General features: G+C 42.9%; 1 protein-coding gene and 1 pseudogene across 2 annotated transcripts in view; both read right to left on the bottom strand.

Moving 5' to 3' along the window:
- Positions 1–24,784, bottom strand: part of LOC146681980 (NACHT, LRR and PYD domains-containing protein 12-like) — a 427,057-nt gene that overhangs the window by 316,454 nt on the left and 85,819 nt on the right. Inside the window, exon 6 of the mRNA XM_085448432.1 lies at positions 580–753. Within this exon, the coding sequence (XP_085304558.1) occupies positions 580–753 (174 nt within the window). The remainder of the gene's footprint in view (positions 1–579; positions 754–24,784) is intronic.
- Positions 10,636–24,316, bottom strand: LOC146681984 (protein NLRC3-like; annotated as a pseudogene). Its single transcript, XR_014917833.1, has 7 exons — positions 24,300–24,316; positions 21,857–21,988; positions 20,212–20,233; positions 19,935–20,018; positions 17,598–17,841; positions 15,705–17,493; positions 10,636–10,822 (listed from the first exon to the last, which is right to left on the bottom strand). The product of XR_014917833.1 is annotated as a protein NLRC3-like (transcript).

Here is a 24,784-nt window from a genome sequence, read left to right as displayed (position 1 = left end):
ATTATTTTGCTTTTCTTTTATTATTATGTTATATGTATTAATATGTGAAACACTTATTCTTTGTGTTTTTGCTTTGCTCCTGTCAAACTGCTTTAATAAAATCTGCTGCAGTCTAAACTGTGGATGTTCCCTTTTTAACCCTTTGTGAAACAATAAAGGTTTAAATCTGAGTATTCATCTATGTTAGTGTTTAATGGGTCTAATAGGTTGCTTTGGCCTTTCCCAGTAATATCTTCCCTTGCAGTCTGTGGTTCAGGCTTCTAAAACCATCCCAGGTTAACAAGAACTACAATCTAGAGGAGAGCTGCCATAACAGGTGTGACTGATGAGATCTGACCTGCAAGGTTACTCAGGTTTGTTTGTATCAGGACAAGCAGGGAAGCCGCCTGGACGTCAAAGTAGTTAGAGCTGGGCGAGTGTCCTCACCCACATCGGCTTCACAACTCTGCATCATCTACTGAGTAAGACTCAGAGCATCAGAGATTAGAAGGTCTACAAAGAGCTGAACCAGACTTCCTGTATAAAGGTTTTAGTTCCACAGATCGACAGTGTCAGCACAACTAAAACGTGGAGACTGACCTCAGAGTTTCAATTTGATGTTGTGGATTCTCCAGAAGAACACACAGCTGCTTCACTCCTGAATCCTGCAGCTTGTGGTAGCTCAGGTCCACCTCTCTGGGATACGAAGGGTTGAGCTTCAGCACTGCTTCCAGATAATCACAGCTGATCTCTGACAAATCACAGCGCTCCAATCTGTATAGAGAATGAAAGATGTAAGTTTATTAGACAAAGTGCTTGAAATCATTCAGTGTTTCATCATCTGTTCAGAGCTGAAGAAGCGTCAGAATGTAGAAGTTTAGAAAATGGAAACTCCAAACAGCTGAAGCCAACAGGAAGCAGCTTCAAACAAACACAACAAGAGAAAAAACTCTGAATGTTTCACATTAAAGTCGTACATTTCTAACAAGAGTGTTTTAAAGACAGAGTCACTGATGATCATCTTCTGCCCAGTAAAACTTTGGTTTTCCACATGTGAGTGTTAATGATGCACAAAGACTGTGAGTGCAAAGAGGGAGCGAGGAGGATGACAGAGAGATGGTACAGGAGCATCAAGAACCCGGCGAGGAAATGAGCAGAAGGACTTTGGAGCCTGTTGGATTGAAGCTTTCACAGAGACGTGTTTGACTGGACACCACCAGGACAGACTTTTAATCCCAGGATTTGGATGAGCTTTCTGTCTTTATGTTCACAAATGATGCTGTAACTCTGTGAATGTCCTGGAACTGTCAGCAGTGTGGTTACGTCCTTTTGACCTGAGTTTCCACAGCTCTTATAACAGCAGTGTACATTCAGACTGAGACACGCTTCAGCCTGTATGGACCTGTTTCTGTAGCTGCCACCATCATTCTACATGTTTGTACATCAGCTTATCAAATCCTGTCTGCTGTCTTCATTTATTACTCTTCACCTGCTTCACTGTCACTGTGTGGGCGGAGCTGCCTGAGCCCCGCCCACACAGACACAGCTCCTCTCTGGAGCTAAACGTCTGCTTCATCTCCGCCTCTTTTCTTCGTCCTCCACCTCTCTTTTCTCTTCTTCGGTGTTCTGCAGCCACAGAGTCTCACAGCCATTAGCACGCCCATAACTGAGCAGCTAGCATTACCCAGCATGCCGTGCAGCAGTGTCAGTTTGTAAATGTGCAAGAATTGCTGCTCCAAACTGTTTCACAGAGTGCTGTGTGCCGTGACCTTTGACAGTCAGCTGTGGATTATTCATTGTTGTGTCTGATACTTAGAAGTGTGAGGAAGAAGCTACACAGTTAATCAGGGTCCCCTCTCTCTGAATCAGGAAAGGTGGGCAGGCCGCGTGTGGGCCGCGGGCCATACGTTGAGTATCACTGTTTGAAATGTGAACATTGTTCTGCTGCAGTCAATGGACTAAACCAGAGAAGAAGAAAACAGACTTTACCATGAAGATCCTCAGTGTGGATCAGTATAATATCAGCCTGATGTCTGCAGTTTAGTGTCAGCACAACTTTCACATCATATTCATCTCAGCACAACTAAAACATGCTGACTGACCTCAGAGTTTCAAATCGACATCGTGGACTCTCCCGAAAATCACACAGATGCTTCACTCCTGAACCCTTCAGGTTGCTGTAGGTTCCACTCAGGTCCACCTCTGTGGGAAACGAGGGGTTGGACTTCAGTGCTGCTGCCAGATAATCAAGGCCAATATCTGACAAACCACAGGTCTTCAATCTGTATAAAGAATGAAAGATGTAAGTTTATTAGTATTAGTATTTAGTATTTATTTATTTATTGTCATTGTCAAGAACAATGAAATTGCGTTTGGGGCTTCCATACAACCCCAAAAAAAGAAGAAAATAATAAATACCCCTTAAAACCCAAGTGTACATATTTAACCCAGTGTGACTGCAATGCAATAAGACAATCCTTAGCAATAATGTTCGTAGAAATTCAGACAAAGACCTGAGAAACATGACAAAATACAACAATGCAACCCATTCAATATTATTGTACTGTGAGATATGATAGTTATCTATTTAAGAAAGGGGGGGGGGGGGGCAGGAGGGGGAAGAGAATAAAGATATGATGCACCAATGCAGACCAGTTCATTGCTATTAAGAAGTTGGATATGGTTATTGTCCGTGAGAGGGGGGCAGAGAGTTCAGGAGCCTCACAGCCTGTGGATACAGGCTGTTGGCCAGTCTGGATGTTCTGGCCTGTATAGACCTGTACCTTCTCCCTGAGGGCAGCAGATGGAAAAGGTGGCGCGCAGGGTGATGTTGGTCCCGCAGGATACTGTGCACCCTCCTCAGACAGCGAGTGGGGAAGATATTACTGATCTCTGGCAGACTTGTTCCAATAATTCTGCCAGCTTCTTTCACCACCCGCTGGAGTGCTTGCTGATCGGCCTTGGTGCAGCTGGGGAACCACACTAGAAATCCATACGTCAGAACGCTGCTGATGGCACAGTTGTAGAAGTTCAACATCAGAGATCTGGGAATGTGTGCGCTCCGCAGTCTCCTCAGGTAGTAGAGGCGCTGTTGGGCCTTCCGTACAACTGAGGTGATATGGTTGCCCCAGGACAGGTCCTCGGTCACAGTTACCCCCAAGAATTTAAAACTGCTCACCCTCTCCACCGCCTCACTGCCAATGAAGAGAGGCAGATGGTTGTTATGACCCCTCTTCCGGAACTCTACAATGATCTCCTTGGTCTTTTTGGTGTTTAAGACCAAGTTATTGTCGTGGCACCATGACTCTAGTTGTTGCACCTCTGTCCTATAGTTTGTCTCATCATTGTTGGATATAAGTCCGAGCACTGTAGTGTCATCTGCAAACTTAACAATGAGATTGGACGCGCAGGAGGAAATACAGTCATGGGTGAAGAGAGTGTATAGCAGAGGGCTCAGAACACACCCCTGAGGGGCACCGGTGTTGACCACAAGGGTGGAAGAGGTGTTATTAGACAAAGAGCTTGAAATCATTCAGTGTTTCATCATCTGTTCAGAGCTGAAGAAGGTTCAGAATGTAGAAGTTTAGAAAATGGAAACTCCAAACAGCTGAAGCCAACAGGAAGCAGCTTCAAACAAACACAACAAGAGAAAAAACTCTGAATGTTTCACATTAAAGTCGTACATTTCTAACAAGAGTATTTTAAAGACAGCGTCACTGATGATCATCTTCTGCCCAGTAAAACTTTGGTTTTCCTCATGTGAGTGTTAATGATGCACAAAGACTGTGAGTGCAAAGAGGGAGCGAGGAGGATGACAGAGAGATGGTACAGGAGCATCAAGAACCCGGCGAGGAAATGAGCAGAAGGACTTTGGAGCCTGTTGGATTGAAGCTTTCACAGAGACGTGTTTGACTGGACACCACCAGGACAGACTTTTAATCCCAGGATTTGGATGAGCTTTCTGTCTTTATGGTCACAAATGATGCTGTAACTCTGTGAATGTCCTGGAACTGTCAGCAGTGTGGTTACGTCCTTTTGACCTGAGTTTCCACAGCTCTTATAACAGCAGTGTACATTCAGACTGAGACACGCTTCAGTCTGTATGGACCTGTTTCTGTAGCTGCCACCATCATTCTACATGTTTGTACATCAGCTTATCAAATCCTGTCTGCTGTCTTCATTTATTACTCTTCACCTGCTTCAGTCTCACTGTGTGGGCGGAGCTGCCTGAGCCCCGCCCACACAGACACAGCTCCTCTCTGGAGCTAAACGTCTGCTTCATCTCCGCCTCTTTTCTTCATCCTCCACCTCTCTTTTCTCTTCTTCGGTGTTCTGCAGCCACGGAGCCTCACAGCCGTTAGCTCGCCCATAACTGAGCAGCTAGCATTACCCAGCATGCCGTGCAGCAGTGTCAGTTTGTAAATGTGCAAGAATTCCTGCTCCAAACTGTTTCACAGAGTGCTGTGTGCCGTGACCTTTGACCTGCTAAAGGCAGTCAGCTGTGGATTATTCATTGTTGTGTCTGATACTTAGAACTGTGAGGAAGAAGCTACACAGTTAATCAGGGTCCCCTCTCTCTGAATCAGGAAAGGTGGGCAGGCCGCGTGTGGGCCGCGGGCCATACGTTGAGTATCACTGTTTGAAATGTGAACATTGTTCTGCTGCAGTCAATGGACTAAACCAGAGAAGAAGAAAACAGACTTTACCATGAAGATCCTCAGTGTGGATCAGTATAATATCAGCCTGATGTCTGCAGTTTAGTGTCAGCACAACTTTCACATCATATTCATCTCAGCACAACTAAAACATGCTGACTGACCTCAGAGTTTCAAATCGACATCGTGGATTCTCCAGGAAACCACACAGATGCTTCACTCCTGAACCCTTCAGGTTGCTGTAGGTTCCACTCAGGTCCACCTCTGTGGGATACGAGGGGTTGGACTTCAGTGCTGCTGCCAGATAATCAAGGCCAATATCTGACAAACCACAGCTCTTCAATCTGTATAAAGAATGAAAGATGTAAGTTTATTAGACAAAGTGCTTGAAATCATTCAGTGTTTCATCATCTGTTCAGAGCTGAAGAAGGTTCAGAATGTAGAAGTTTAGAAAATGGAAACTCCAAACAGCTGAAGCCAACAGGAAGCAGCTTCAAACAAACACAACAAGAGAAAAAACTCTGAATGTTTCACATTAAAGTCGAACATTTCTAACAAGAGTATTTTAAAGACAGCGTCACTGATGATCATCTTCTGCTCAGTAAAACTTTGGTTTTCCTCATGTGAGTGTTAATGATGCACAAAGACTGTGAGTGCAAAGAGGGAGCGAGGAGGATGACACAGAGATGGTACAGGAGCATCAAGAACATTAAAGTCTGGCGATTAAATGCCTCACTCCTACATGACAGCCAGTTTTGTGAGTTCATACATACTGAACTGAGCCTTTAACTCTCTGGGATTGCACCAAGACATACATTAGAGGTCGCATAATATCATTTGCAAGTGCCAGTAAGAAAAGAAAAGAGGCTAGGCGGTGTGAATTGGAGGCCAAAATAAAACACCTAGAGCAACAACACAAAAAAGCACAGACAGCCAATTTGCTTTCCGATCTTAAAATGTTACGTAGTGAGCGTAATAGTTTAATAAACGAGAAAATTGAGGGCAATTCATTAAACAAAAGTACTATGAACAGGGTAGTAGGGCTAGTAGATTGCTGGCAATAAGACTCAGGAAACAGCAAACTTGTAATATGGTCCAAAAGTTGAAGTCAGATCAAACCCTGATTACTAAACCAGTTGTTTTGCCAATTTTTCAAGCCATTATATAAAAATTCAGATACATGTAAAGATAACAATACGCTGTCTGATTTCTTAGAAAAGATCAATTTAAAAACACTGCCAGAGTCTGTAGCAAAGGAGTTAGATGAACCAATTTGAGAACAAGAAATTTCACAGGTGATTTCAAACCTTAAAACTAAAAACAGTCCTGGCCCTGATGGTTTCATTAACAAATTCTATAAAAAACTTAAGGACAAAGTCGCACCCTTATTACTGAAAGCTTACCACTGCGCTCTGGAGACTGGGACTATGGCGCCGTCCTGGAACGATGCTACAATTGTCGTAATCCATAAAGAGGGCAAGGACCCCACAAACTGTCAATCATACAGGCCAATCTCATTACTTAATACTGATTCACACATTCTCACCACGATTTTAGCCAAAAGAGTTAGTAAAATTATTACACAGGTTATAAATCCAGATCAAACGGGGTTCATTGCAGGAAGGCACCATGGGCACAATGTTCGTAGATTGTTGAACTTAATATCCTTGTACAAGACCAAACAAGAAGAAACAATGATTCTGTCTCTTGATGCGCAAAAAGCATTCGACAGGGTTTCCTGGCAGTACTTGGGCCAAACACTTGAAAGATTCAAATTTGGGCCAAACTTAATTAAGTGGATACAGATTCTTTATTCCAACCCAATGGCGGCTGTACGGGTAAATGGAACAATATCAGCCAGATTTCCACTGGAACGTGGGCGTAGACAAGGATGCCCACTGTCGCCCCTGCTGTTCGATATAAGTATTGAGCCTCTGGCGCAGTTGATTAGAGATGAACATGAAATTCAGGGCCTTTCAATTAATGGAGAACAGCATAAATTGTCCATCTATGCAGACGATGTACTTTTATACATTTCAAATCCTGCAGTCAGTTTACCTCATTTAAAAGAAATTATTAGTACATACGTTTACCTCTCTGCTTACAAAGTTAATATTAACAAAACATTGGCAATGGATATAGGAGGAAACATTTCACTAACATTCAAGGAGCGATGTGGCTTTAAATGGCCAACGAAGGTATCAAGTATTTAGGAATTCAAATTCCTCACTCATTATCAGACTTGTTTAAAATAAATTATGAAGTTATAGCTGCAAAAATAAAAAAAGACTTAGAGAGATGGACAGTCCTGCCTCAGTCTTTCTTGGGTTGGATCGAGAGTATACGTATGAATGTATTGCCAAGAATTCTAGACCTTTTTCAAATGCTGCCTATAAACATTCCCAACTCTACATTTGATAATTTAGATAAACTTTTTTCCTAATTTATATGGCAAGGCAAACGCCCAAGGATCAAGTTCCAAACATTAAAACTGTCAAAGCTGCAGGGGGGATTGGCTGTTCCAAACCTGAAATATTATTTCTGGGCAGCTCAGATGAGACCCCTGACTGTATGGGTGCGGGATTTGTCTGAAACTCAGTGGCTAAACATTGAGAAGACAATGTGCGAAAGATCATTGGAATCCCTGCTTTGTTCTAACATTTCAATTAAAAATGTGCATATGGGGGAACGGACGAGGGTCACACTAAAGATTTGGCGTAGAATCAAACAATCATTTGGTCTTCCAAAAGAAATTTCAATGTTATCAAGGCTCTCCTCCCTGCAGGGTTTTTCTCCTATTGTGGAAGACTCTGGCTTCAGAGCATGGTCAAATAGCGGGCTTCATAAACTTTGTCATGTTGTGAGGAATGGGCACCTGAGCTCATTTGAACAGTTGAGGTCAGTTTCGGCTTCCTTCTTCTGACTTTTTTAGATTTCTGCAGCTAAGAAGCTTTTTGACAAAACATAAAGAATGGAGGCAAGTTTTGGAGCCCTCACCCATTGAGGAAATATTTCTAAAAACATTTCAAAGTAATTCCTCCCCAAAATTAATCACTCATTTTTATAACGCATTTATGAGTTTCAATACAAATGCAACTTTGGATATTAAGGCAAGGTGGGAAGCTGAGACTGGCACTCAAATCTCAGAGGACACCTGGGAAGAGGTGTTCGGTGAAGCCCATCTGGTGACTAATTCTGGGCTGTGGAGAGAATTTAAATGGAAGGTGGTCATGAGATATTTTAGAACCCCAGAGATAATGGCCAAAATGAAGCCTACAAATCCTGACACCTGCTGGCGAAATTGTGGTACTTCTTTAGGAACCCACTCACATATATTCTGGTCATGCCCAAAAATCTGCTCACTTTGGAATGACATATTTAAAGTTCTCAGTACAGTTTTCCAACAACCATTAACAAAAGACCAACAGTTAGCCATTTTAGGAGTCTTACCAAAGGGTTTTGTGGGAAACAATAAAAAGTATCTCTTAAGAATCTTACAGCAGCACTAAAGTGTATCACTATTAAATGGCTGAATCTTGACCCACCTTCATATAATATGTGGATTGATAAAGCAAGAGAAATTTACCAGATGGAGGAAACAACATCTGCTCTGCAGATTCAGAGAGAATTGTTTACTGAGCGTTGGCGACCCATACATGCTTTACTGTTTCAATAATTTAGCATAGGTCTGTTTCGTTTTGTCCATTTACGGCTAAGTTTGTCACATGTTATTTAATATTACATAAAGTTTTTGTTTTGTTTTGTTTTTGTTGTCTGTTTGTTTGTTTGTTTGTTTGTTTGCTTGGGTTTTGTTTTGTGCTTCCTAATTGCAGTTCTTATTTTAACCTACATTTCTGCATTGCAGTTCCTGTAACTGTCCTACTTGTGAACATCGACAAGCACAAGTTGCAATGTTGTAAATTATAATAAAAATTGAGTTAAAAAAAAAAAAGAACATTAAAGTCGTACATGTCTCATAAAAACAGGACAAAGACTTGAAAAAGTCGTGTTTTTCCTTCCAGGAACCACATGGCTTCACTTTTAAAGGTGAAGTGTGACAGAAATGGACATATTTGAAGTCCAACACCTTTTTCCAGTCACATTATTAAAGCAGACAAACTACAAGCTCATTTTCATTCCAACAAGTCATCTTCTGACCTGGACTAACAACACTGGTCTCTATGTGCAGCTGGCTGTGAGACCAGTGCTCAGGGAGCGTCTACAAAGTGCAACACTGAAAGAACATCACACACTCATTTGCTTCCAGCACTTTCACACAAACATCTACTGTCATTATTGTCACCAAACTCTGTGGATCCGTTATTGCAAATTCAAATGGGATCAAATGGTCAGACAAAAGAGGGTTATGAGGAAATATGATGAAATGTTGTGTATTAGCAGCAAGTTATTGAATCATTTTCCTCAGAAACCAAACAAAATGATTGACAAACATGTTTTTACAAACTCAGTGTTGGACTTGGATCAGCAGGATAAGCTGATGTTTAAAGGCATTTGAGTCTCGCTGTATGACAGTCCAGTTATTACTCAATATTTATGGATGATGTTCTTTCAGTGTTGCACTTTGTAGACGCTCCCTGAGCCTCACAGCCAGCTGCACATGGACCAGCTGACATTACCCAGCATTAGAGGCGGCTGTAAAAAATTCATGTTCCCGTTTAAATGGTTTTAATTTGAATAAAACGATGTTGATTCATTCAATCCTGAATCGATGTTTAATATAAATGTATTTTGCCAGAATCTCAGGTTAAAGCTCACAAACTATTTCAACAAGCAGCAAACAGCTAAAACAGTAAATGAGAGCAGCTAAACACACAAAGATGGAAACACAGAGCGTGGATCGTTCACTCGACGGCGCGTACACGGACACGCCGTCGGGGCTGAAAGTGGACAGCTCACAGATCCTGAAGCTGCAGGTTTCATCTGTCTCCAACCAAAACTGAGTGAAGCAGCAGCAAAAGAAGATCCAAACTCTGCTTCACGTTTGATCAATATGCTCATGAATTCTCTCTGACTTTGGCTGTTCCTGCCTGCACAGCTCTCTCTCTCTCAGTGTACTCCAAGAACAGCTTCAAACATCTGTTTCTGCATCATTCACTGTTTATTAGACACCAGTCTGCTGTTGTGTAATAATGAAACAAGTCGATGCTTCAGTGTGTTGAATTGTGTTACACAAAAATAAGCAAAGTTTTCACGTTGTTCAGGCAGAATCGAGCGTTGAAGAATGAATTCACACGTCAATAAACATTTTCAAGCAGGACAATGAAAGCAGGAAATACCCCAAACTGCTATTTCTCATTCTACAACTTCAACAACTGCACATGAATTATACTTCATACACAGACCCACAGTCTCTGATTGCTCTGAAATCTCACTGACAGCCAATAGAAATAAAGAAAAGTCCAGACTGACAGTCTCTGTGGGGTTAGGCAGTGAACTGCTCACGCTGCGTTCAAGTGCATCACAAACTATTGGAATTGGATCCAACTTTGTGAAGCAGATTTCTTCTCAGCTGCTGTTTTGAACATTTCCTCATGAACTGTATTAAACTCTGTAAATGAACTGAGAACTGTTTCTACATTTGAAACTATGGATTCATTTTCCCGTTCACTTCTGTACGTTAGTGTATAAATGAATGTTAGACTGGGCTCCATGGAAACACTTGGACTGGTCTCAGCTGCCTTCTTTCTGTAGTCCTTTCTCTTCTCCAGCTTCTGTTTGAAATCCTCTCACAGAGCCTGAATCCTGCTTTGCTGTCATGTTTGGGCCTGTGTTCCTCTGCTTTAACACAAACCTCACCACAGCAGCTGTGTGGGTCGTCTCTGTAGCAGCCAGATCAGCTTCTGATACATGAACATCATCACAGCTCCTAACTTCACCTTTATTAGCTTTGACATTCATGTCTTTCTTTTCTCTCTGTCTGTTTCCACACAAGCTCAAAGTCTCTGCAGCCTGAAATATAGAAAAACAACAACAGCTGCAGTCAGTGAACTCACCTCAGAGTCTCCAGTCGACAGTTTGGACTCTCCAGTCCAGCACACAGAAGCTTCACTGCTGAATCCTGCAGCTTGTTGTTACTCATCTCCAGCTCTGTCAGATGGGAGGGGATGGACTTCAGGGCCGAGGCCACAACTTCACAGTGAGTCTCTGAGAGTCCACAGTCAGCCAGTCTGAGATTACAGAAAATATAAAATATGTTATTATAAAAGCAGAAAGTCTGCATTATAAACACTGACTGAATGTATATGAAGACAAAACAGAGTGAGGTCATAATCTGATGAACATCTGCTCTTCACATCTGTGCTTCAGCTCCTCTTACTGTGTTTGACATGACACAACGATTGAGTCTCTCTCAGACCTGCAGACTTTTAATGAGAATCTTTGTTTGGCTTTAATCTGCAGATGAAGGAGGAAGATGGTGTCACATTTAGGCTTCCATAATCTCCACAGTCTGTCAGTGAGATCTGATCCAGAGTCAGAGTGAAGACACACATGTGGACTGTTTCCTGTCTTGAATCCAGAACATTTTGAATGAGCTCAGCTCAGTGAAGAGTTCCAGCTGGAAAGACGATCTCTGTTTGCTACCTGCTGCTGTCAGGTACGACTGTTCACGTCCACACTCAGGAAAAATCTGCTGACTGTCACCAAACGGAGCAGAAATCTCATCACTGGACAATAATGATGAATGAACTCAGAGCTGCTGATATCACATCTGATTTCAGGGGAACTAAACTAAAAAGGAACAAATAGAAACAACCATCATGACTCTGTTTGACCTTCAGATCAGAAACTATGGTTCAGAACAGCAGCAGGATTTCAGGCACTGTCACATCCTCAACATCCATATTCCAAATGCTCTTCCTGACAGGACACTCTTTGTTCCCACTCAGGGAGTTTCCATGTGTACAAATCATTTCTGAATCTCAGTAGACTGGGAGGTTTTTCCATCTCATGAATCTCTTTCCTAACATCAAACTAGATAAATCAAACAAAGGAACTGGAGTCTGTCTAATTTCTGACCCCAGTAAAGCTTGTACTGGGATACCCCGACATACTCTCTCTCCATCTGCTCCCACAGCCTCATATTCACAGCTGGCCCTTCTCTCAGCATCCACACTCAGGGTGGGGGCGGGGTCAACACCAGTCAAAACCATTGCTTTGGCCTTATGGCCATTTTATTAGTGTGCGTTTCTGAGTAACAAGCAGGCCTACGCACAGGTGTTTGGACATGTGTGGACCCGACCTACACTTAAACTTCTTAAATCCTCTGTTTCTGTGTCACCAGCTACACTTTTAATATTAATGTATTCACTCCGACATTTTTGGGGAGCGGTCAGAGCTCGTACACTGCAGACAAACATGTCTCCCAGCACACAGCTGACTGTCAACTCTCTGAGATTGGATATGATTCATTTAGATTATATCTGTAAGGTGAAGTTTATCTCGGTGTTTATTTGTTCCTGAGGAAGTCAGCTCGGCTCAGATTAAACTTTAATAACTGAACAATTTCAATGAACCTTAACGCCTCCCTGGAGCATATATGGAACTGAATCAGTCACTTTTCTTTATTTCCTGATGTTCATATGTGACATACATGTTTTAACCATTAATTTGGAATTAAACTGACATTTAATATATTTTAAGGAGGAAAGAGAAATTTCACCAGAGGATGTTGATGCTGTTCATGGAGACTGAAGACAGAATGATTTATCTGTCTTAATATTTCTGCTGCTCTTTCCTCAGGTGTAAAAATATTTTAACTGTTGGTTTTAATTCAAAATCAATGGTTAAAATGTTAAAATACCAACAAACTTGAGCGTTAGTGTTGATATTCTGTGAGTTACTTAAAGAGATCACACAGGTACAGGACATATTTTATGTTCAGGTTTATGCATGTTTGCGGTGTGATGTGCATGTAGTGGGCTGTTATGTTGTAAACTGTGTGGATGTGTTTGGGAACAGAAAGATTATTTTATTGCATAAAACGGCGCTGATCAGCTGTTTCTGCCGCTGACACACTCGGCCGGTGAACCACCTGACTCACACAGGCTCTCCTCCTCCACAGTCCTCGTTTATGAAGAGCTTTACAAACACAACATCACGGCTAACAGCTGGATTCTCCCGTTTCAGTGCCAAACAGCCACTTCCTGCTACAGACAGTAAAGTGGACAGTTTGGCGCTAAACACGTTTTTAAAACTTTAAGCTCTTATTTGTTAAAGCCAGCTTCACAGACAGATCTGTGTCAGTGTTTTAGAGCAGGGCTCAGTGGTGTAAACCAGCCTTTATATGTGTTTCATCTCCATTTTTACATTAAACTGAACCAAAACACTGAAACCTTCACCTGATATGTCTGTGTAGGTTGTCATCATACAGTCATGGTAATCTAAGGAGCCTGGAAAGAAAAGTGACTTCTTTAAGTTTCTTGAAGACGTTTCATCTCTCGAAACCTCTGCTGATAATCACCCACACCCTTTTTCACAGCTTGGCTCATGTGATGAGCCACATGATCAATAGTTGGTCAGCGACCCTCTTAAGGGACACTCCCACTAGGATTAAAATCTGGGACTCTCCACTTTTTGGTTTTAGAAGTGAAGAAGCTGAATGTTCGGATTAAACATCTTCAAGACACTTAAAGCAGTGCACTCGCTTTTCTTTCTAAGCGGCCTTTCTTAGATCACCTGATATAACCTGAGTAAATTATGTCGAGTGTCAGCGGGGTTTGAAAACTCTGCAGCATGACCCGGGTGTTGCTGGTGGCATCATGAGCTTAGACCCCTCAGTCAGCTCGGTCTGAAGTCATCGTCAGCACTAACAGGCACAAATAGGCTCTAACGTGACAAACTGACCCGACATTTAAAGAGTGCCCACTACAGTCTCAGCTAAAACATATTAAAATGTGCAACGCCAAGGACTGTACACTGGACTCCATTTCAGTGCAAAAGAATAAAACGAAGTAAATCCATCCAATCTCCTCTGCCTGTCCTTATCATCAATAAAAACAATTAATAAAACAGAAAATCATAGAAACAGTCATCTTTGTTATTGCATCATCACACATCAGTTCCCAGTAACTAGTCAGAATGAGACGTTGTTTTCATCTTTCTCACACTCATCTCACTCCCCGGTCACAACAGGTGGTGACTTTAACAGGTGTTACAACCTGGCTCAAAGCTGCAAAAGAGGGCGGAGACTGAAAACAGAGACTGGTTTCATTTTGAAGTACTTAATAACCTCGGCTAAAGATGAAAACAGACAGCGTGACAGGGTCTGACAACGAGTGGTGGCGTCGTCCTAGCCGACCTCGGCAGTTATTCACACGCCATGACCAAAAACTCCTGCAGTGTGACAGCAGATAGAGGAGGAGTCACAGAGGAGCGTAACAGCTGTGACAGATGCAACAGGAGGACGAGCTCCAACAGTAAACACACTGAAGACAGGAAAGCAGTCACGAGTGATGTTGGTCCTGTTTTTATCTCCACTAAAACCTCTCTAACGTCACATGTAACAGAACACAGACACGTCTGATTATCAGGGACCACGACCCACATCTTTGCCTCACTATGTTTATACGAAGAGACTGAAAATAATGATTCTCCCAACACATCACCAACACTTTTATGGCAAACAGATAATAGTGAGTGACAAGAGGTGAACTGTTTCATATGCAGTTATCAGGGTAAATACATTTAAACCAAAGACACTGGAAGAGTAAAGGAAAGGAACTGAAGGTGACAATTCAAGAAGCTCAACAGAAGTCAAATGTAACAGGATCAAGATTCCCTGTTAAAAACAGATATGTACAGTATAATAGTAGACTATACTAATAATAGTGTATAGTATAGTATACTATACTAATAATAGTGTATAGTATAATAGTAGACTACACTAATAATAGTGTATAGTATAATAGTAGACTACACTAATAATAGTGTACAGTATAATAGTAGACTATACTAATAATAGTGTATAGTATAATATACTATACTAATAATAGTGTATAGTATAATAGTAGACTACACTAATAATAGTGTATAGTATAGTAGTATACTATATGAAGTCTACACCGCCATGTCCTTAAAATTCAGCGAAATTAAGGACGCATTTGAGGGCCGCATTTCGAGCAGCGACCTTCGTCCCGTCGCTGTGATGTAATCGGCCTTAAAATGCGTCCTTTAAGGCTGCAGACCCTGAATTGGGATACAGCCAGAGTCTGGTCTCTGTTTTCACAGAGGATGTGGTTCTGTTGGCTTCATCAGGTGATGGCCTCCAGCTCACAGTGGAGCTGTTCTCAGCAGAGTGTGAAGCCGTGTGAATGAGGATCAGCATCTGAGGCCATGGTCCTCAGCTGGGAAAGGGTGGAGTGCCCACTCTGGGTCAGAGACATTCCTGCCCCAGGTGGAGGAGTCTGAGTATCTCAGGGTCGTGTAAAGAAGGGGGAGGGGAGCAGGAATCAACAGACAGACTGTTGCTGCGGTAACAGTGAGGTGGACGCTGTACCGGTCTGTCGTGGTGAAGAGAGAGAGAGCTGAGCCTGACAGCAAAGCTCTAAATTTACCGGTCGATCTACGTCCCTGCCCTCACCTATGGTCACGAGCTGTGGGCAGTGACGGGAAGAACCAGATCATGGTTACAAGTGGGGCAAATAAATTTTCTCTGAAGGGTAGCTGGTGTCTCCCTTGGAGACGGGGTGAGGAGAATCCTCTTCACAAAAACTAATCAAGTGAACAAGACTCTCCAGGAGGTAAACATTTAAATATCCAAGTCTACCATAAAGAGAAAACTGCATGAAGGGAAACACAGATGGTGCATTACAATTCACTGCATGTGTTTTACATGAAGAATGGAGGATATACCGTCCACTTTCACTCTGTCTTTAGCAGCAAGTGGCTCTTTGTTGTTTGGCTAGCTGCACTGAAACAGGAGAATCCAGCTGTTAGCCGTAACGTTGGTGTTTGTAAAGCACTTTATAACCAAGGACTGTGTTTTTAATTTAAACATTAAACTATTAACCGACACTGATCAATGATGTTAATGATCACATCTGGACTCACCGAGCCTTTCTGCAGTTCCTCACAGCTGGAATCAGTCTCAGTCGTCCCTCCTTTGATGCTTTGTACTTCTGCAGGTCAAACTCATCCAGAACCTCCTCTGACATCTGCAGCATGAAGGCCAGAGCTGAGCAGTGGATCATAGAGAGGTCCTTTGACCTTTTCTTTGACTTCAGGAACTCTTGGATCTCCTGATGTACTGAGAGGTCGTTCATCTCCATCAGACAGTGGAAGATGTTGATGTTTCTGTCAGGACAGGAATTAAACTTCTTGTTATTCTTCAGGTTCTTGATGACTCTCTGGATGGTTTCTGGACTGTTCTCTGTCTGACCCAGCAGACCTCCTAAGAGTCTCTGGTTGGACTCCAGACAGAGGCCATGAAGGAAGCGGACAAACAGGTCCAGGTGGCCATTTTTACTCTGGAGGGATTTCTCCATGGCTCGTTTAAGGAAATCATCCAGAGATGACTCGTTGTATTTTTTTCCCAAGAAGTCCTTCAGCACCTCTGACTTCCTGTTGGTGAAACAGTGGAACATGTAGACTGCAGCCAGAAACTCCTGGATGCTCAGATGAACAAAGCAGTAGACTGGTTTCTGGAAGATCACACACTCTCTTTTGAAGATCTCTGTACAAACTCCTGAGTACACCGAGGCCTCTGTCACATCCAGACCACACTGCTCCAGGTCTTCTTGGTAGAACATGATGTTTCCTTTCTCCAGATGTTCAAACGCCAGCCTCCCCAGCTTCAGAAGAACTTCCCTGTCAGCCTCCGTCAGCTCCTGTGGACTCGTCTCATGTCCCTCGTGGTACTTGTTCTTCTTCCTCTTTGTCTGAACCAGCAGGAAGTGTGAGTACATGTCAGTCAGGGTCTTGGGCAGCTCTCCTCTCTGCTCTGTAGTCAACATGTGCTCCAGAACTGTAGCAGTGATCCAGCAGAAGACTGGGATTCTACACATGATGTGGAGGCTCCTGGATGTCTTCATGTGGGAGATGATTCTGCTGGACAGCTCTTCATCACTGAATCTCCTCCTGAAGTACTCCTCCTTCTGGGCGTCAGTGAAGCCTCGTACTTCTGTTAGCCTGTCAACACATGTAGGAGGGATCTGATTGGCTGCTGCAGGTCGGGAAGTTATCCAGACGAGAGCCGAGGGAAGCAGATTCCCCTGGATGAGGTTTGTCAGCAGCTGGCTGACTGATGACTTCTGTGTGACATCAGACAGCAGCTTCCTGTTGGTGAAATCCAATGAAAGTCTGCTTTCATCCAGGCCGTCAAAGATGAACAAAAGCTGAGAGACAGCCAGCTTCTCTGCTGTGACCTTCTGTAGTGTTGGATGGAAAACATGGAGCAGCTCCAGAAGACTGTACTGCTCCTCTCTGATCAGGTTCAGCTCCCTGAATGAAAGCAGAACCACCACACTGACATGTTGGTTCTCCAAGCCCTCTGCCCAGTCCAGAGTGAACTTCTGCACTGAGAAGGTTTATCCAACACCAGCCACGCCGTTGGTCAGAACCACTCTGATGGGTCTCTGTTGGTCAGGTAAGGCTTTAAAGATGTCCTGGCACCTGATTGGAGTGTCATGGAGGGCGTCCATCTTGGAAGCTGTCTCCAGCTGCCTCACCTCATGTTGGCTATGAACCTCTTCATTCTGTCCCTCTGTGATGTAGAGCTCAGTGTAGATCCTGTTGAGGAGGGTTCTACTTCCTGTTTCATCACTTCCTTCAGTCACACGTTCACATCTCCTCCTCAGACTGATCTTATGTTCATCTAAAACCTCCTGCAGACCAACATCTGCTGAAAGAAAGAAAAACAGAAAGAAAACTCTTCAATGTCTGAACAACAACAAGAAGTCCAGTTTTCAGAAATGAGTCCATCAGCAGACAGATGTTCAGTCTTACTTTGTACACAGCTGCTCTGACTGGCTGTCTGCAGTCCAGCTCTGCTTCTGGATCTTTCTCCACACTGGGGACAGGACCAGTCTCCTGATGAAGCAGACTGGTCCCAGTATGAGGAGATGCACTGTCTGCAGAACCAGTGTCCACAGCTGGTAGAGACTGGATCCTTCAGGACGTCCTGACACAAAGCACAGCAGGACAGCTGCTCCTCCTCACAGACACCACTCCTCTTCCTCTTCCTCCCTCTGTGAACACATTTCTTTATCACTAAAATCATTGACTGTCAGTGACAAACATCCAGATTTGATGACACTGTGCAGAAGCTCTGATGGTCACAGAGAAAAGTCAAAGTGGAGAAACTTGTGTTTGAGTTCAGAATCCAAGTTTCCTTTGCTGTTCCTGCCTGTCTTATTAAACACAGAGTGATCAGCCTACAAACTCCACAGTAAAAGCCTTCATCACAGAGCTGATTATGTCCTTCACTGGATGTACTGGAAGTTTGGGATCCATCACTTTCAACTGACCTTTGACCTCCTCTAAAAACTGTGGTGGAGCAGCGGTGTTACATTCAGAGCTTTCAGCTTTATTTTGAAAGAGTTCAGTCATCAGGAAGTGAACTTCTGGGTTCTGATTTTCTTTCTATTATTTTACAGAAGTGAAGAAGAAGAACTAAAAGCTTTGAAATGATCTGAGTGATATTTTTGAACATTGCCACCAAATTGAGTTCAGCCTCCAGCAGTAACTTTGTTTCATGATGCCTCCCTGATGATGTGATGTTTGATTACAAACCTGTTTATGTGTTAGACATTAATCACATGAACACAGGCAGAAAAAAGAAGCCAATGAAACAAATGACAGAAACGTGTTCATTCACTGCCATGATCCATATTTGATATGTACAGATGTTTGTAAAGAACACGTGTGCAGCGCTTTGTTCTGAGTATCTGCTGTCAGCACACAGTGCAGCAATAACTACAACCACACGTTTCTGTAGATCCTGAACATCAGCCTGGAGGAATCTGACCTCAGGTCTGCACACAGAGGAGCTTCACCTCTGGGATGATGCTGGCTTCAGCTCCTTCTACAATCAGGCAGAAGCTTCTGCACCATCAGGACACAAACAGAGAGGAGCTTCTATCCTCAGACCATCCAAGTCCTAAATCAGAACATGCTCCCCTCATAGCATCACCATCAGGGTTTAAACAGGACCTTACATCATGTTCTTGTCTCACTGTCATATTTCAGATCATACCTGATTCATTATGACGTCACACGCTGCTACACTGATCCTGCTGCTTCATTACTGCTGATATTACTCTGCTCACTCTGTTCAGTTACTCTGTTTACATCACTTTGCTCATTTGCTTTGTTCTGCTTGCACTGCTCTGTCAGTACATGCTGTGCTAATGTGGCACAAAGCACTTTAACATTACATCTGCACAATGTTTCATTATTTCATTTAATGATTGTTTATAATGTTTTGTCCAGTCACAGGAGCAGCTCAGCACATTTCACTGTGTTGTACGTGTATGACGATGCCTGTGACAAATAAACAGCCTCGGACTCTTCAATCTTCTGCATTTCTTTGGAGATCAGCTCAGTGGCCTGTTGAGACCATCTTTCTATTTCTGATGACTCAGTTCAGATTATTATCCTGATACTTTCTTTTAAAATGTGATGAAATCATTTATCTGATGTTCTGACACAAATACACCAAAACGATCCCAAACAGCACAAACCACCACGTTACACACAGTGTAATAAAAATACAGGCAACTACAAATAAAAACACTTTTAAAATATAAACTAAAATTACAAAGTGGTCACAGAATTTCAAACACCCATAAATGAGTCAGCAGCTCTCTTACATGGTCAGCTGAGCTCCATGATTGAAGAACATTGTTGCTGCAGGTTCATGACTGAAATATGGAGGACCTATTTCTTTGGACCGGTCACTCCTCACAGACACACAGCTGGATGCTGGAGACTGTGACCTCTGACCTCTGCAAACACAAACACATCACATGAATTACTGATTAATCTCTGTTTAAAATCTTTTAAGCAGCTGCAAACACACAAACTGGATGATGTGATGGTTTCTGTCAGTAATAGTTGTCTCAGATTAGAGTACAGACGGCTGCAGAGACGTTCACAGCAACAGAGAAGAAATCATTACCTTGGATTGCATTACTACTACGATTGATACTAGCATTATCGTACCCGGACCACCATTAGGAATCATTTATGATGTCACTGGCAGAACATTTATAGAAACAACCTTTGAACTCTGAGTCAGCAGCTCTCTTACATGGTCAGCTGAGCTCCATGATTGAAGTTCATTGTTGCTGCAGGTTCATGACTGAAATGTGGAGGATATTCTTTGGACCAGTCACTCCTCACAGACACACAGCTGGATGCTGGAGACTGTGACCTCTGACCTCTGCAAACACAACCACATTGCATTCATTTCACATCAATTAGTACACCACAAAAGGCATGCAAGAAACACAGTATGAAGGCAAACTTCTGGCTTCAATAACATTCAACAGGTCAGGTGGAAACTTTTCTCAGATTTGATTCATGTTTTTATAGAACGATCCAGCTAAAAAAAATATACCATTAGGTCAGAGGTCAGCAACCTTCAGGACCCAAAGAGCCATTTGGAGCCAGTTTCCACGCAAAAGAAAACACTGGGAGCCACAAATACTTTTTGACATCTAGAATGAAGATAACACTGTATATACTGTTTTTTACCTTTATGCTTTGTGTGAACAACTAAGGTGTGTTGCTTATGAAATCCATGAAGTGCTACAGAGAAAATTACATGTTATTTATGTAATGAACACATTTGAACTCTTAAAGAAATATAACCAAAGGAAAGACACCCAGCTGAACTAAAATGATGTAGCAAACAAAAGCTGCTGTGAGCCGCCACCCTTATATCTCCTTTGGGCTTTTGGAGCCTTGACCTGACTTTTAAAAAACAATTGGAAAAAAAGCTCTATGCTGCTGAAAGATGAAAAATAGATATTTGCAAAATTCTGCCTAAATATGTATTTTACCTGGTTAATGTGTGTGGCGGGGCGTGGTCTGCAGCGCCGCTGCAGGGGAGGCGGACGCACCTGAGCGGCACCCGCAATCACGCCTCGCCGCCTTAACGTCTGTGCTGTTGTGTTGGTGTGTGTCGGGCTGTGAGCTGCAAAGCTACAGCCGGCTGTGTGCGTACAGCAACCGTGTGTGAAAAGTGGTCAATAAAGAGAAGCTGAAAAGCGTGTTCATGCAAACATCGTCGGGTCTGCCGTGATATGTTTACAACGGGACTTCTGCTCCTGAACCTCTGCGCACAGCGTCTGCAGGTCGGGGCTGTACGAAGTCACTTTCATCTTTACAGGACTGTAAGCTGTCGTCTGTGAGGCGTGAGCGGTGTTTGTTTTTAACATAGTTCACGGTGGAGAACAGCTGCTGACATAATGTGGATCCGAAGAGCCATAATTGGCCTTCCTGGGGCTGAAAGTCTCGATAAATGCACGGCGTTTCGGCGGGTACACCGGCTTCCACGAGTGTGACGCTTATTTGAACGATGAAAAAATAAAAAAATATAATTTTCTTTTTATATTTCAATATCACAATAATCTTCCAATTTAGAACTACAAGTTAAAAAAGAACATAAATAAAATACACTTCAGCTAAATACTTCTAATTTATTTTCCCAAACCACGAGGAGCCGCACTGTAAGGACTAAAGAGCCGCAGGTTGCCGACCCCTGCATTAGTGTTAGTCAATGTTGCAACTGAACTGAAAAACAAAAGATTTTGGTCAGGTCCAAAGAAACAAAGTCACTATTAATACAACACAACCCCCCCAAAAAGAGCCATGTAGACCCCGGGCTCTATGGGTCTTGTGCTCGGAGCTTGTTCCTGTGCTGCCATGATTAGTGCCTCTGTGCTGTCTTTCAGTCCAGCTTTGTTCAGCCACTGGTAGGATTTCTGGATGTCAGCCACTTCCTCTGCCTGCTGGTGGTGCAAACTGTGTTGTTCTGAGTTTCATTGGACGTCTTTGTCCAAAGCACCAGACAAAGGGCAAAGTAGATGCATTTGCATCAGCAGGAAAATACACCCCAAACTAGCATCATCATTATACAACTTTAACAACTGCCACTAAATGATACTTCATACACAGACCAGTGTTAGGTTAAGTTATGATGTCACTGGCAGAACATTTATAGAAACAACCTTTGAACTCTGAGTCAGCAGCTCTCTTACATGGTCAGCTGAGCTCCATGATTGAAGAACATTGTTGCTGCAGGTTCATGACTGAAATATGGAGGATTGTCTTTGGACCAGTCACTCCTCACAGACACACAGCTGGATGCTGGAGACTGTGACCTCTGACCTCTGCAAACACAAACACATCACATGAATTACTGATTAATCTCTGTTTAAAATCTTTTAAGCAGCTGCAAACACACAAACTGGATGATGTGATGGTTTCTGTCAGTAATAGTTGTCTCAGATTAGAGTACAGACGGCTGCAGAGACGTTCACAGCAACAGAGAAGAAATCATTACCTTGGATTGCATTACAACTACGATTGATACTAGCATTATCGTACCCGGACCACCATTAGGAATCATTTATGATGTCACTGGCAGAACATTTATAGAAACAACCTTTGAACTCTGAGTCAGCAGCTCTCTTACATGGTCAGCTGAGCTCCATGATTGAAGTTCATTGTTGCTGCAGGTTCATGACTGAAGACTGGAGGAAGTCTTTCTTTGGACCAGTCACTCCTCACAGACACACAGCTGGATGCTGGAGACTGTGACCTCTGACCTCTGCAAACACAACCACATTGCATTCATTTCACATCAATTAGTACACCACAAAAGGCATGCAAGAAACACAGTATGAAGGCAAACTTCTGGCTTCAATAACATTCAACAGGTCAGGTGGAAACTTTTCTCAGATTTGATTCATGTTTTTATAGAACGATCCAGCTAAAAAAAATATACCATTAGGTCAGAGGTCAGCAACCTTCAGGACCCAAAGAGCCATTTGGAGCCAGTTTCCACGCAAAAGAAAACACTGGGAGCCACAAATACTTTTTGACATCTAGAATGAAGATAACACTGTATATACTGTTTTTTACCTTTATGCTTTGTGTGAACAACTAAGGTGTGTTGCTTATGAAATCCATGAAGTGCTACAGAGAAAATTACATGTTATTTATGTAATGAACACATTTGAACTCTTAAAGAAATATAACAAAAGGAAAGACACCCAGCTGAACTAAAATGATGTAGCAAACAAAAGCTGCTGTGAGCCGCCACCCTTATATCTCCTTTGGGCTTTTGGAGCCTTGACCTGACTTTTAAAAAATAATTGGAAAAAAAGCTCTATGCTGCTGAAAGATGAAAAATAGATATTTGCAAAATTCTGCCTAAATATGTATTTTACCTGGTTAATGTGTGTGGCGGGGCGTGGTCTGCAGCGCCGCTGCAGGGGAGGCGGACGCACCTGAGCGGCACCCGCAATCACGCCTCGCCGCCTTAACGTCTGTGCTGTTGTGTTGGTGTGTGTCGGGCTGTGAGCTGCAAAGCTACAGCCGGCTGTGTGCGTACAGCAACCGTGTGTGAAAAGTGGTCAATAAAGAGAAGCTGAAAAGCGTGTTCATGCAAACATCGTCGGGTCTGCCGTGACATGTTTACAACAGGACTTCTGCTGCTGAACCTCTGCGCACAGCGTCTGCAGGTCGGGGCTGTACGAAGTCACTTTCATCTTTACAGTTAGTCTGAGAGGTAATCACACACACTCAGAGGTGCTGTTGTACTGGAAGCATCACACTGACGGCTTTCTAATGTTGGAGCTTTGGCCCTAAAGTCCAAACCAGTTATTTTAGAGGCTCAAAGTCTTTAAAAAACACCAAAACCATCACATTATTTAATAAGTACATGATCAGGTGGATGAAGGAACTCAGTGTGTTTGGGATCATCATCATGGTGAGGAGCCCACATGTTACGGCTCCTTTGGAGAGAAGCTGAGGATCACTGCAGGAAGTGAGCTCATGAAACCAAACTGCTGTTTGTGAGCAGGATGACTCTGTTATTGGACCTGCTCTGTGTTCTACATATGATCAATACTTCAAATATCTGTAAACATCTCATCTTATATTTGTTGCACTTGGTCACATCTGTCTTTAAAAATAGATTTTTAATGTCACTGAGAGTTCTTTTCTACCTTTATTGATTTATTTTGGAATAAATTAAATATAAAGGTGCCAAAAACTGCCTGCAGCTTCTGCTCTGTGACAGGAAACTACTGTCAGGCTCAAAATGACTTCAGCTTATTCATCACAGAGTGTTTATAGATCACAGGACACGTTACAGTTTCACTGTCGATGTTTTAGTTTAAAAGAATGACGTGATAAGATCTTACTGTGAATCTGCGCGCTCATTGGCTAATACCCTGAGACTGACAGGTGGTTATCCAATCAGCGTGCGGCCTCACACGGACATAAAACTCTTAAAGTTTGTTTCTGAAGGGATTTTCAGATCAGACCTGATGTTTCTGCCTACAGCCTGTTTACCGATATAATCAATATCAGACATCAGAGCAACAGAAACCTCGGTGATCAGGACGCCGGGACTGAGAACAGGAAGTGGCTCAAACGTCGCACTTTCATAAAGTCAGCCTGAACTCCACTCACCGAGTTTCTGTCGCCATTTTAGTTTTAAAAGACGTCGTGATAAGGGCGGGTCTTACTGTGAACCTGCGCGCTCATTGGCTAATAACTTGAGATTGACAAGTCGTTATCCAATGAGCGTGCGGCTTCTCCCAACATAAAGTAGTTTCCTTTGAAAAACCAAAGTCTGATTATTTTTGCCTCCACTGACGGAGCCTGTTGTTCCCGCCACAGAGACACAGTAATGTCAGAGCGGTGTTAACACTCACCTGCCTCAGCACAGCTCTCACTCTCCTCCTGCTCTCTCAGCTAAACTCACTTCCTCTCTACTTACAGGAAACCAGCGCTCAGAGGAGCCGACCGGCCTCACGTTTCACCCACAGACACGAACAGCGTGGAATTATTTTATGTCATAAGAAGAAACATATTCATGTTAACACTCGCCTGCCTCAGCTCCACCTTCCTCCTCCTGCTGCTCTGAACGGAGGATCAACACTTTCACTTTCACT

This window comes from Copadichromis virginalis, linkage group LG23, assembly GCF_057382275.1.
Source record: "Copadichromis virginalis isolate Kocher_CV1m ecotype Utaka linkage group LG23, C_Virginalis_male_GT1.1, whole genome shotgun sequence".
NCBI classification, from domain to species: domain Eukaryota; kingdom Metazoa; phylum Chordata; class Actinopteri; order Cichliformes; family Cichlidae; genus Copadichromis; species Copadichromis virginalis.
The sequence above is the reverse complement of the archived record's forward strand: the minus strand, read 5'-3'. Positions and strand labels throughout refer to the sequence as shown.